Source organism: Macaca mulatta, chromosome 2, assembly GCF_049350105.2.
Source record: "Macaca mulatta isolate MMU2019108-1 chromosome 2, T2T-MMU8v2.0, whole genome shotgun sequence".
In the NCBI taxonomy this organism is placed as follows: Eukaryota; Metazoa; Chordata; class Mammalia; order Primates; family Cercopithecidae; genus Macaca; species Macaca mulatta.
The window spans coordinates 101186334-101200134 of record NC_133407.1 but is presented as its reverse complement, the minus strand read 5'-3'; the positions used below and the strand labels follow the sequence as shown (position 1 = coordinate 101200134).

General features: G+C 35.4%; 1 protein-coding gene across 1 annotated transcript in view; it reads left to right on the top strand.

The window, feature by feature from the left end:
- Nucleotides 1-13801, top strand: part of SCN11A (sodium voltage-gated channel alpha subunit 11) — a 108685-nt gene that overhangs the window by 46774 nt on the left and 48110 nt on the right. Inside the window, exons 14-15 of the mRNA XM_077994190.1 lie at nucleotides 909-1289; nucleotides 3170-3601. Coding sequence (XP_077850316.1) covers nucleotides 909-1289; nucleotides 3170-3601 — 813 coding nt within the window. The remainder of the gene's footprint in view (nucleotides 1-908; nucleotides 1290-3169; nucleotides 3602-13801) is intronic.

Genomic DNA, 13801 nt, shown 5'->3' with positions numbered 1-13801 from the left:
AGATGCATGCCACCACACCTGGCTAATTTTTGTATTTTTTGTAGACATGGTGTTTCACCATGTTGCCCAGGCTGTTCTTGAACTCTCTGGTGCTCAAGTGATCACCCACCTCAACCTCCCAAAGTGATTATAGGTGTGAGCCACTGTGCCTGGCCTGATCATTTTTCAATCATTTAAATGTGGAAAAGTATTCTTGTCTCTGAGGTCATACAAAAATAGGCAATGGACTGGATTTGGCTCTCAGACCAGAGTTTGCTGACACTTGGTATATTATATAGAATTCCAAAACATTCATTTTATATAACAATTATGTAGCTCAGTTACCATGCTGATCCCAAAGTTCTTATGATTAAAAAACTGAGACAAAATATTTCTCTGTGTATGTGTGTGTGTGTGTGTGTGTGTGTGTGTGTGTGTGTGTGATGGAGTCTTGCTCAGTCTCCAGACTGGAATGCAACGGTGCAATCTCGGCTCACTGCAACCTCTGACTCCCAGGTTCAAGCGATTCCCCTGCCTCAGCCTCCCGAGTAGCTGGGACTACAGGCATGCACCACCATATCCGGCTATTTTTTTTGTATTTTAGTAGAGACGAGATTTCGCCATGTTGGCCAGGATGGTCTCAATCTCCTGACCTTGTGATCCACCTGCCTTGGCCTCCCAAAGTGCTGGGATTACAGGTGTGAACCACTGTGTCCAGCCAATATTTCCATTTTCAAATAAGAAAGTAGATACAGGTGAGCATTAGATTACGACAGAGAGTTGATGGCTATGTTCAGGATGGATTTAACTTTGAGAAGAGTTTTGGATGTCATAAGTTTGGGTATATGTCATTTGCTTTATAGATGAACAGATGGAATTTGTCCTTAACTGACTTTTCTTCCATTTTTGTTTGTTGTCTTTTTCTACAGCTCAGGGTCTTCAAGTTAGCCAAATCCTGGCCAACTTTGAACACACTAATTAAGATAATCGGCAACTCTGTCGGAGCCCTTGGAAGCCTGACTGTGGTCCTGGTCATTGTGATCTTTATTTTCTCAGTAGTTGGCATGCAGCTTTTTGGCCATAGCTTCAGTTCTCAAAAGAGTGCAAAACTCTGTAACCCGACAGGCCCGACAGTCTCATGTTTACGGCACTGGCACATGGGGGATTTCTGGCACTCCTTCCTAGTGGTGTTCCGCATCCTCTGCGGGGAATGGATCGAAAATATGTGGGAATGTATGCAGGAAGCGAATGCATCGTCATCATTGTGTGTTATTGTCTTCATATTGATCACGGTGATAGGAAAACTTGTGGTATGTTTCTTAGATTTTTTTTCAAAAAAATAAAAGACCCTACATGCCTCTCAAATGCATTACTTCATTTGCAAAACTTTACTAGTAAAAATTATTATTCTCAATATAATGCCAAATAAATATTTAAAATATTCATTCAAATTTTGCTTGAAAAAAGTATGATAAGCATGAAAAAAAACCTATTTGACACATACTACTCATTTGACTGATGCCCCAAAATTTATTTTATTCCCGATGATTCTTCTACGACAATAGTATTCTCTTCCCCAGTGATTGGCTGAAGTAGGAGTTTGTGAGTTTATATGGTCAATAGGATGTAAAGAGATGTCCACTGGAGAAACTTGGGAACAATCTTTTGTTCTTAAGAAATATATGTTTAAAAAAATGATCCTTTTACTTCCTCTGGACTTTTTAATGACTGTGACCCCTGGAAAAGCCAGATCATGAGCTTGGAACTGTGGTGGAATTGCCCACAGGAATTTGGATCTGACATCCAGGACTGCTGTGCAATCCTCTCCTGTTTGCACAAATTGAGAGACGGTGTACTTTGTGCAGTTTCCTTAGGTCCTGTTCCCCTAACTTCAATGAGGTAACGGTGCCTAGCCAGAGGGGTTTGAACCAAACCTGCAAGCATTATGCAACCATGAGAAGAGCCAGCCTAAAACAAAGCCAATACTGAGGCAGGTAGAGTGAAAAGAGAGAACAAACCTGTATTTGTGTCATAATTCGCCCCCTGTTCTATTTTCAAACTTCTTGTTATGCTAGAGTTTTTTGTTATATAAGCTGGCTTGAGTGTGTTACTTGCAGCTGGAAGCATAGATATTTATGAGGAGGCTAATTAAGTGCACTTCATTGCCTTACTGCACAAGATCTTCAGGATCAAGTTGGGGCTATAGTGCAATATAATTAACTCTCTACACATGATAGCTTTATCCTAAGTACCTAATAAATGGTGTACCTAGACAGTAAGTGATACATACAAAAGCTCAGAAGAACAGGGCATCACCAGTGGGAGTGGGAGGAGAGCACTGAGAAAGGATTTGTGGAAGATTACAGAACTTGAAAAGACCACTTACAAGGTAAGGAGAACTTAGACAGATAGAGGAGAGCTTAAGCAAAGATCCAGAGATGGGAATTCTCACAGTGCAGCTGAGGAACTGTGACTAGACCCATTCACACCCACCGGGCACTTCTCTCCAAAGGCTGTCTATTGCTGAGTTGAAGAGAGCCACAAACAAAGGAATTTGAGGAGGTAAAGACGATGAATTAGAGGGTGTGTAATTATGAGCAAAGAACCCAGGAAGAAGCTATTGGGATTACATGAATTTGAAGTGATATGTGGTTCAACAGAAGAGTTGCATATTTGGTCCAACCCCGTTGGCTTGGCCTCAATACATTACTAAGGTTAGGGCAACAGGACCTAAAGAAACTGTAAAGTACATCATCTCACAAATATGCAAATAAGAAAGGACTGTACATTGGGCTTGAATATCAGATTCATCTCCTTGTGGGAAATTCCAGGAAAAATCAAAGCTCACTATCCAGCTGTTCCTCAAGAAACGTACACTCTTAATTTTGCCATATGGTTATCCCATTCTGCTTTACCTTGGTGAGGGTCTACTCATCCATGTTCTTTATATGTAGGGAAAGTGGACTTGGCTATTTGTACCCTCTAATTTCAACTTTTATTCTGTCTTACTGTTTCCATTTCTTTCTCAATCTTTTATTTATTGGATAGATGAACTTTCTTAGGAGACAGTGGGACATAAAACTCTCATTTGATTCTGTTTTTAGTCTTGGGAAAAAGTTGTCCTGGAAACCTACTATATCTTTTCCTTTGCTAAACTTTCCTTTCTTCTTGCTACCCACCCCATTCCCAGGTGCTCAACCTCTTCATTGCCTTACTGCTCAATTCCTTTAGCAATGAGGAAAGAAATGGAAACTTAGAAGGACAGGCCAGGAAAACTAAAGTCCAGTTAGCACTGGATCGATTCCGCCGGGCTTTTTGTTTTGTGAGACACACTCTTGAGCATTTCTGTCACAAGTGGTGCAGGAAGCAAAAGTTACCGAAGCAAAAAGAGGTGACAGGAGGCTGTGCTGCACAAAGCAAAGATATCATTCCCCTGGTCACAGAGATGAAAAGGGGCTCAGAGACCCAGGAGGAGCTTGGTATACTAACCTCTGTACCAAAGACCTTGGGCATCAGGCATGACCGGACTTGGTTGGCGCCACTTGCAGAGGAGGAAGATGATGCTGAATTTTCTGGTGAAGATAATGCACAGCCCATCACACAACCTGAGGCAGAACAACAGGTATGAAGGTTCACACATTCACACATAGACTTAAAGGTCATACAAAGCTGGAGTTACCACAGGGCACTGGTTGCCTGCCCTTTTCTAGGCACTATGCAAGGATAATAAGGGTACAAAATGTGGCTGCCCTTTGATACCCATGTGCACATCTCAGGACAGGTTCTTTATTGTGGTCCTGCAAGTGTGGCACAGATAGGAGGCGTCAGAAGAGTTCAGAGGGGAACAAAATCAGAATGGGCTGGGATGACAGGGGGAGTTCCTTTGGTTGAACTCTACAAGAAATGTAGAATTTGGATTGGCTGAAAAGTGAGGAGAAGGGATTTGGGAAGTAAACTGAATCTCATGTTTTGTTTGTTGGTTGGTTTGTCTTTTTTTTAAAAAAAGGCAGTGCTGGGAACAACCTCAGTTTCTGCAGAGACCAATCTTGTGGGTGAGGAGTGGTGGGAGATGGGGGCTGTCAGGGAGTGTGAGGGCAATGGATACTGTATGAGTCTGTTCAGGCTGCTATAACAAAATATCATAGACTGGGTAACTTCTAAGCAACAGAAATTTATTTCTTGCAGCTCTGAAGCCTGGGAAGTTTCAGATCAAGGCAGCGACAGATTTGATGTCTGGGGAGGGCCCATTTACTGACTCATAGACAGCACCTTCTCGCTGTGCTCATATAATGGAGGAGTGAACAACTTCCCCTGGGCCTATTTTATGAGCACATTAATAGAAGTCCACACATCTTAATGCTATCATCTTGGGGGTTAGGATTTCAGTATACGAAAATTGTGAGGAGTGGGCAGAAACATTCCAACCTTAAAAAATACATAAAATAAACAAGGGACTTGTTTTGGATGCAGCAGGGGCTGTGTACTTGTTTCCTACCATGGTTGTGACATACTGCATTCCCACCAGCAACCTATGGGCATTCCATTGGCTCTGCATCCTGGCCAGTGTTTTTGTTGTCAGCCTTTTAAATTTTAACCATTCTAGTGGTTTTGTAGTGGTATCTAACTGTGGTTTTAATTCTAATTTCACCAACAAATAATGATATTGTATTGCTTTTTATTTACGTTTTGGTCATTTGTATACTTCATTGGTGAAGTGTCTATTGCCCATTTTTATTAAGGGATTTGTCTTCCCATTATCGAATTGTAAGGCAACTTTCCCCACCCTTTTTGGCACCAGGGACCAATTTCATAGAAGACAATTTTTCCATGGATCAGGGTGGAGGGAGAATGGTTTTGGGACGATTCAAGTGCATTACATTTATTGTGCACTTTATTTCTATTATTATTACATTGTAATATACAATGAAATAATTATACAACTCACCATAATGTAGAATCCGTGGGAGCTTGTTTTCCAGCAATTAGATAGTCCCATCTGGGGGTGATGGCAGACAGTGACAGATCATCAGCCATTAGATTCTCATATGGAGCATGCAACCTAGATCCCTTCCATGTGTAGTTCACAGTAGGGTTCATGCTCCTATAAGAATCTAATGCCACCACTGATCTGATGGGAGGCGAAGGTCAGGTAGTAATGCGAGCGATGGGGAGTGGCTGTAAATACAGATGAAGCTTTGCTCACAGCCCAAGACAAGTACTGGTCTCTGGCCTAGGGGTTGGGGACCCCTGTTGTAAAGAATAATTGTGTATTCTGAACACAAGTCCTTTTTCTGACATGTATATTTCACATATTTCCTACCAGTCTGTGGCTTGCATTTATTTTCTTAAGGGTATTTTTCAATGAGTATAAAGTTTTAATTTTGATAATATATGATTTAACAAAATTTCTCCTATGGTTCATGTGTTTTGTTTTCATTCTAAGAAATCTTTGCATAACCTAAACTCACAGAGGTTTTCTCGCATGTTTTCTTTTAGAGTTTTATAGGTTTAACTCTCAGGTTCAAGTCCATGATCCATTTCAATTTAATGTTTGTGTATGGTGTGAGTTGAGGTATTGTTTTTCCTCAACTCACACCATACACAAACATTAAATTGAATTTTAGCCATATATTGAAAAGACTTATATTTAGTCTTTTGTATCCAGTGATTTCAGCCATATATTGAAAAGACTACTCTTTCTCCATTGAATTAACTTGGTATCTTTGTAAAAAAAAAAAAAAAAGCAATTGACCATATATGCATAGGTCTATTTCTGAAATATTACTTCTGTTTCATTGATTTATATATGTGTCTTTATATGAATACCACACTGTCTTGATTGCTGTAGATTTATATTAGATTTTGAAAGCAAGGTGTGTAACTTTGTTCTTTATTAAATTTGTTTTGTGTAGGTTCTTTGCATTTTTGTATGCATTTTAGAATCAACTTATCAAATTTTCACAAAAAAATTGCTGGAATTTTGTTTGGGACTGCATTGAATATATGGATCATTTTGTAGATAATTGGCATCTTACCAAAAATGAGTGTCCTGATTCATGAACATGTCTACCTCTCTACTTATTTAGATGTTCTTTAATTTCTCTTAGCAATGTTTTATGATTTTCATTGTACAAGTCTTGACATATTTTGTTAAATTTGTACTGAAGTAGTTAATGTTTTTCATACTATTGTAAATGTAATTTTAAGATATTTTAATTTCCATATGTTTATAGCTAGTATAATGAAATTGTCTTTTGTCTATTGACCTTGTATCTTCAAACCTTGGAAAACTGACTTATTAATTCTAAATCATTTTGTGTAAATTGAGTAGAATTTTCTGTTTATACAGTTTTTTTTTTTACCTGAAGAGAAAAACCGTTTTACTTCTTCTTTAAAAAAAATCTATATATTTTTTCTTCCTTTATTATACTGGCTAGGATCTATAGTATAATCTTTAACAGGATTGGTGAGACAGGATATATTCCCTAGCTCTTAATCTTAGATAGAAAGCATAATCTTTCACTATTAAACAAGATTTTAGTTGAGGAAGTTCCTTTTATTCCTAGTTGTTGAGAGTTTTATTTTTAATTACAAAAATATGTTGAATTTCTGAAATGCATTTTTTGCATGTATTAAGATGATCATTGTGTTTTTTTCTTATTTATTTTGAATGTTAAATCACCTATGCATTCCTTAGATTATCCCTACTTGGTTACAGCATATTATCCTTTATATGTATCTAGATTCAATTTGCTAATATTTTGTTAAGCATTTTGCAGGCAGAGTTTCTCCTTTGTAATGTGTTTGGCTTTACAAAAATTAACATGGGCCTCATTAAATGAGTTGAGAAGTCTTCCTCCTTTTCTATTTCTGAGACACTGTGTGTATAACTGGTATTATTTCTTCTATTAATGTTTGATAGAATTTACCAAATATTCATTAAAGTGGGCATAAGTTGTCTTTTTTGGAATTTTTAAATTATGAATTCAATTTCTTTAATAAATATAGGACTATTCCAGCTTTCTACTTTTTTTGTTCCAATTTGGTTAATATGTATGTTTTAAAAATTAGATAAAGGAATTTATGGGTATAAAGTTGTTTATAGTATTTTCTTATTCTTTTAGTGTTTGTAGAATTTTTATAGTGTCTGTAGATTTCTAGTAGTGTCTGTAGTGATGTTTTTCCTCATGCATATTGATAATTTTTATCTTCCTTTCTATTCAATATAGTTAGAAGTTTATCAACTTCATTGATATTTTCAAAGAATCAGCTTTTGGTTTTATTTTTCCTTATTGTTTTTACATGTTTTTATTTTATAGATAGATTCTCTTTTTCTTATTTTTTTTCTTCCTTTTGCTTAGTATGGGTTTAATTTGCTCTTCTTTGTCTGGATTATTAGAGTGTACACTTAAACTAGGGTCTGGCAAACTACAACCTATGGGCCATTTCTGGCTCACCCCTTGTTTTCTTTTTTAAATAAAGATTTATTGACTCACAGCCACGCTAAATTGTTTACCTATTATCTCTGCTGCTTTAATGCCACAACAACAGAGTTAAATAGTCACAACAGAGACTTCATGGCCTGCAAAACCTAAGATATTTGCTAGTGGGCTCTTTAAGGGTAAAGTTTTTCAACCCCTGGCTTAGATTATTGATTTAAGTCTTTTTTTCTTTATTATTGCAAACATTTAAAACTACAAATTTCTCTTTAAGCACTGCTTTAGCTGCATTCTACTAATTTTGCGACGCTGTATTTTCCTCTTAACTTGTTTAAAAATATATTCTAATTTCTCTTGTGATTTCTGCTTTTGCTCATCAATTATTTATGAGTGTTGTTCAATTTTCAAATAATTAAAGATTCTCCTGATATACTTGTTATTCATTAAAGTTTTATTTTTTTTTTGTGGCCAAATAATGTATTTTATATGCTTTAAACCTTTTAAAATTTCTTGAGATATGTTTTATGATTTTTTTGTTTTTTATGTTCCAGCATATAGTCTGACTTGGTGAATGTTCAATATGCAATTGAAAGGAGTATGCACTTTAAAAGAATGATTGGGTGAAGTGCTGTATTTGTGTCAATTAGATCAAGTTGGTTGTTAGTGTTGTTCAAGTCTTCTATGTCCTTATTGATTTCCTCTTACCTTCAAATATTAGGACACCAGTGTTGCAATTTTTAACTGTAGTTGTGAATTTGTTTGTTTCTAATTTTAGTTTCATTAAGTTTTTTACTTCATGTATTTTGAAGCTCTGTTATAAGGAGAACACATACCTAGGATTGTTAGGTGTTTCCTTTATCCTTATTAAATGTTCCTTTTCATCTCTGATAACATTCTTTATTCTGGAGCCTACTTTGTCTGATATTAATATATCCACTCCAACTTTCTTATGTTTAGTATTTGTATGGTATCGTTTTTCTTCTTTTATTTTAATCTATGGGTGTTTTTATATTTAAAATGCATTTTGTATACACATCATATTGTTAAATCTTGCTTTTCTCTTGCAGGTAATCTTTTTATTTTAGAATAATTTTAGGTTTACATGAATATTGTATAGTAGAGAGAGTTCCCGTATACTCCACATCCAGTTTCCCTCTCATTAACATTTTACATTGGTATGGTACATTTTTTACAATTAATGAACCAAGATGAATAATTGTTAACTAAAGTCCCTAGTTGATTTATATTTCCTTAGTTTGTATCTAGCACACAGTTTTCCTACCCCAGGAGTCTACTCAGGATACCACATTACATTTAGTTGTCGTATCTTCTTAGGCTTCCTCAGTTTTTCAGACATTCCCTGTTTGTGATGACTTTGATATTTTAAAGTGACATTGGTCAGGTGTGTTGTAGAATGTACCCCAATTTGGATTTGCTCTAATTTTTCTCATAGATTGAGATTACAGGTTGTAGAGAGAAATACCACAGAGACAAAATGCTCTTCTCATCATATCATATCAAAAGTGCATGCTATTACTATTTATATTAACCTTGATCACTTGGCTGAGGTAGTGTTTGTCAGTCTCATCCTCTGTAAACTTACTCTTCTTTACCCCTTTTTCCTCACCATACTCTTTGAAAAGTAGTCACTATGTTTAGCACACACGTAATGAATGAAGAGAAATTTTATTTTCTTATCCAGTCTGATAATTGCTGCCTTTTAATTTGAATGCCTGGGTCATTTACATTTAATGTAATTCTTGATACATTTGAATTTAACTATTATTTGTTCCCTTACCTCACTTTTCCCTGCCTTATTTTGGATTGAGTATTTTTTCAGTATACTATTTTATCTCCCTTACTGGTTTATTCTGTAGAAACAGATACCAATGTGTGGAGTTTCTCCACACCAAGCAACACTCCAACACTCTGGACACTAACTGAATGTACAACAGTTCAACTCAATTCTTGTTTTGTTCTGGATCTTGGAGAAGAAGCATTCAGTCTGTAACCATTTAAATGTAGTGTTGAATATGCCCTTTAGCAAGTTACAGAAATTCCACTCCATTTGTAGTTTGCTGAGTGTTTTTATTACAGTGTTTTCTTTTGTCAAGTGCTTTCTCTAGATGTATTTAGATGATAATGCTTTTGTCCTTATTTCTATTCACTTTTCAGATGTTAAATCAACTTTTTATTCCCAGAATAAATCCCGCTTGGTCATGGCATATAATCATTTTTATATATTGTTGGGAATTCAGTTTGCTAGTGTTTTGTTAAGAATTTTTTCTTCTATATTTATAAGAGATATTGGTTTATAGTTTATTTTTCTTGTGATGTCATTGTCTAGTATTTATATCAGGGTAACACTGGCCTCAAATATTGCCCAAATGAGTTAAGTGTTCCTTCTTCTATCTTTTTCAAGTCTTAGTGAAAATTTGGTATTAATTTTTCTTTAAATGTTTAGTAGAATTGACCAGTAAGGCATTTGGGTCTGGGCTTTTCTTTGTGGGAATTTTGGTTTTCAAATATAACTTATTTTTTAGAGCAGTTAAAAATTGAGCAGAAGGTACAGAAATTTCCTACATACACCTTCACCCTACATATGAATAGCATCCCCCATTATCAACATTTCCCCCCAGAGTGGTACATTTGTCATAATTGACAAACCTACTTTGACATGTAATTATCACCCAAAGTCCATAGTTTACATCAGGGTTTAGTTTTGGTATTGTACAGTGTGTAGTTTTAGACAAACATATAATAAATATATCCACCATTATAGTATTATACAGAGTGGTTTTACTGCTCCAGAAATCCTCTGTGCTCCTCCTATTTATCTCTTCAACTCCCAACCTCTGGCAAACGCTGTCCTTTTTATTGTCTCCATAGTTTTGTCTTTTCCAGAACATGATATTATTGGAATCATATAGTATATAGTCTTTTCAGATTGGCTTTGTTCACTTAGGATTATGCATTTATGTTTCCCCTGTGTCTGTGCATTGCTTGATAATTCATTTCTTTTTGTTGCCCTTGTACTTTTTCCTATTTTTGTTTTCCACTTCTTTTCTGCATTTTGTGGTTTAAATCAAACATTTCATATGGTTCCATTTTCTCTTCTTTCTCAGTATATCAGTTTTACTTTTTCTTTTTACTTTTTTTAGTGGTTGTCCTAGAATTTTCAATATATATTTTCAACTGATCCAAGTCCACTTACAAATAACATTACTTCATGGGTAGTGTGCATAGCTTATAATAATAAAATAATCCCAGTTCCTCCCTTACATTCTTTGTATAATTGCAGTCATTTATTTTATTTATTCATTAGTAAAATAACATATTTGAAATATATATTTAAATACATTGTTGTTATTATTATTTTGAACAAAGTGTTCTCTGTTAGATAAATTAAGAATAAGAAAAATAAATGTGTTTGTCAGGTGCAGTGGCTCACACCTATAATCCCAGCACTCTGGGAGGCCAAGGCAGGTGAATCACCTGAGGTCAGGAGTTTGAGACCAGCCTGGCCAACATTGTGAAACCCCGTCTCTACTAAAAGTACAAAAACTAGTCAGGCATGGTGGCAGGTGCCTGTAATCCCAACTACTCAGGAGGCTGAGGCATAAGAATCTCTTGAACCCAGGAGGTGGAGGTTGCAGTGAGCTGAGATTGCTCCATTGCACTCCAGCCTGGGTGACAAGAGTAAAACTCCATCTCAAAAAAAAATGTGTTTTTATTTTGCTTCACTTATTATTTAGTCCTTATCTTTCTTTCTTTATGTAGATCTGAGTTTCTGACCTATATCATTTTCCTTACCTCTGAACAACTTCATTTAACATTTCTTACAAGATAGGTAAGGCAACAAATTTCCTCAACTTGTTTGTCTGAGGAAGTATTTATCCTTTACTTTTAAAGAATAATGTCACAGGGTACAGAGTTCTAGGTTGGTGGATTTTTTCTCTCAGTTCTTTAAATATTTAACTCTCTTGCTTCACTCTTCTTGCTTGCATGATTTCTGACAAGTCAGACATAATTTTTACCTTAGCTCCTGTGTAGGTAAAGTGTTTTCTTCCTCTATCTTCTTTCAGGATTTTTTATCTTTGATTTTCTGTAGTTTAAATATGATATGTCTGTCTAAGTGTAGTTTTTTGGATCTTTATCTTGCTTAGTCTCTCAGCTTCCTGGATGTGCAGTTTGGTTCTGATATTAAATAGAGGGAAACTCTTGGTCATTATTGTTTCAAATAATTCTTCGATTTCTTTCTTTCTTCTCCTTCTGGTATTGCCATTACATGTATCTTATACCTTTTGTAGTTGTCCCACAGTTCTTGAATATCTTGTTCTGGTTTTTAGAAATCTTTTTCTGTTTACTGAAAAGTTTCTGTTTACTGAAAAGTTTTTGATATTTTCATTGAGATATCCTCAAGCTCAGAGATTCTTTCCTTCAGCATGTCCAATATACTGATAAACCCATCAAAGGCATTCTTTATTTCTGTTAAATGTTTTTTATCTCTAGCATTTCTTTTTGGTTTTAGAACTTCCATTTCTCTGTTTACATTGTTAATCTGTTCTTGCATACTGTCTGCCTTATCCATTAGGGTCCTTAGCAGATTAATCATAGTTGTTTTAAATTCCCTGTCTGATAATTCTAACATCCCTGTTATATCCGAGTTTGGTTCTGATGCTTGCTCTGGCTCTTCAAACTGTGGTTTTTTTGTTTTTTTGTTTTGTTTTTGTTTTGTCTTTTGGTATACTTTTTAATTATAGCCAGACATGATACACAGAATGAAAGAAACTGCTATGAACAGACCTTCAGTAATGTGGTGAAAAGGAATGGGGGAAGGGGAAGTGTTCTATAGTCCTATGATTAGGTCTCAGTCTCTTGGTGAGCCTGTGCCTCTGGGCTGTGAACTTTGTAAATGCTTCTTAGTCTCCCTTAGGTGGGATAGGATGACTAGAGTGGGCTCGATAGGTACTTCTCTTCTTTCACAGGGATGGCTAGAACCAGCTGGAGTTGGGTATTTCCCTTCTCCTAAATCAGTCAGTCTATGATAAACCCCAGCAGGTTAGGCTCTAGTTAAATCATTTCTCTTGAAGGCAGAACTTGTTGGAAAGAATGTGATCCTGTACCAAACATTAAAATGGTTCCTTTTTCAGTCCCCCTTCAAGCCAGAAGCTTGAAGGGATGTTTCTCTGGTATTCTCAGTGAGAACCTGGGAGAGCTCCAAGAGGTAAACCTCACAAAAGTGTGGTGGCCTCCCTCATGACTGGGTACCCTTGGAGGTTTTTTTTTTTTTTAATCTCTTAGACATACTGAGCCTTTAGCAATTTGTCAGTTACAGTTCAGGTTTTCTTTACCCGGCACTGGTTCCCATTAAGGTTTTGGCTCCGTAAGTTGTGATTCTCTGTATTTGCCTGCATCTCCAGTTTTAGAGGCAGTGTTAGCTCCGTAACTTCACTTCTCTTACATATCTAGGAAGAGTTGTTGATTTTTCCATTGTTCATCTTTTTATTTGTTGTTAGGATAGAGTGGTGACTTTCAAGGTTCTTACTTGATGAACCAGAAACCAGAAGTATCTACACAAAGTTTTTATATTACAAAATCAAGCTCTTTACTTGTAGGGCTATTCAGATTTTCTGTTAATTCTGCTTGTTATTTTATATATTTCTATGAATATGTTAATTTCATTGAAGTTATTTAATTTGTTAACATACAATTATTCATAATATTTTCTTACAATCCTTTTGATTTCTGTAAGGTTAATACTAATCCCCTCCCCACCTTTTTTTTAGTAATTTAGATCTTTTGATTCATGGTTAGTCTAGTTCACATCTTGTCAATTTTGAAAATCTTTTCAAATAGCCAACTTTCAGTTTTGTTAATTTTCCTCTAATATTTTTGTACCCTCTATTCATTAATTTCTGTCAAATATTTATTATATCCTTTCTTCTGCTTCCTTTGATTTTACTTTTCTCTTCTTTTTTCTGTGTCCTAAATGAAAGATTAGGCTATTGATTTGAAATTTTTCTTGCCTTTTTATTGTAGGTTTTTTTATAGCTATAAATTTCTAATCAGTGTTTAGCTGTATCAAATACATTTTATTTTCATTTTTATTTTCTATATATTTAATTGTGTTTTTATTTTATCTTATTTTCTAATTCTTCTTATGATTTCTTCTTTGACCCACTGCTTATTAAAAAATGTGTTGTTTAATATTTATAAATTTCTCAAATTTCTAACTGTTATTAATTTCTAATTTCACTCCATTGTGATTAGAGAACATACTTCATACAATTTCAGCCCTTTTAAATTTTTGAGGCTTCTTTTGTGGTGTAGTGTATTGTCTATCCTGGAAATGTTCCATTTGTACCTGAGAAGAATGTGTA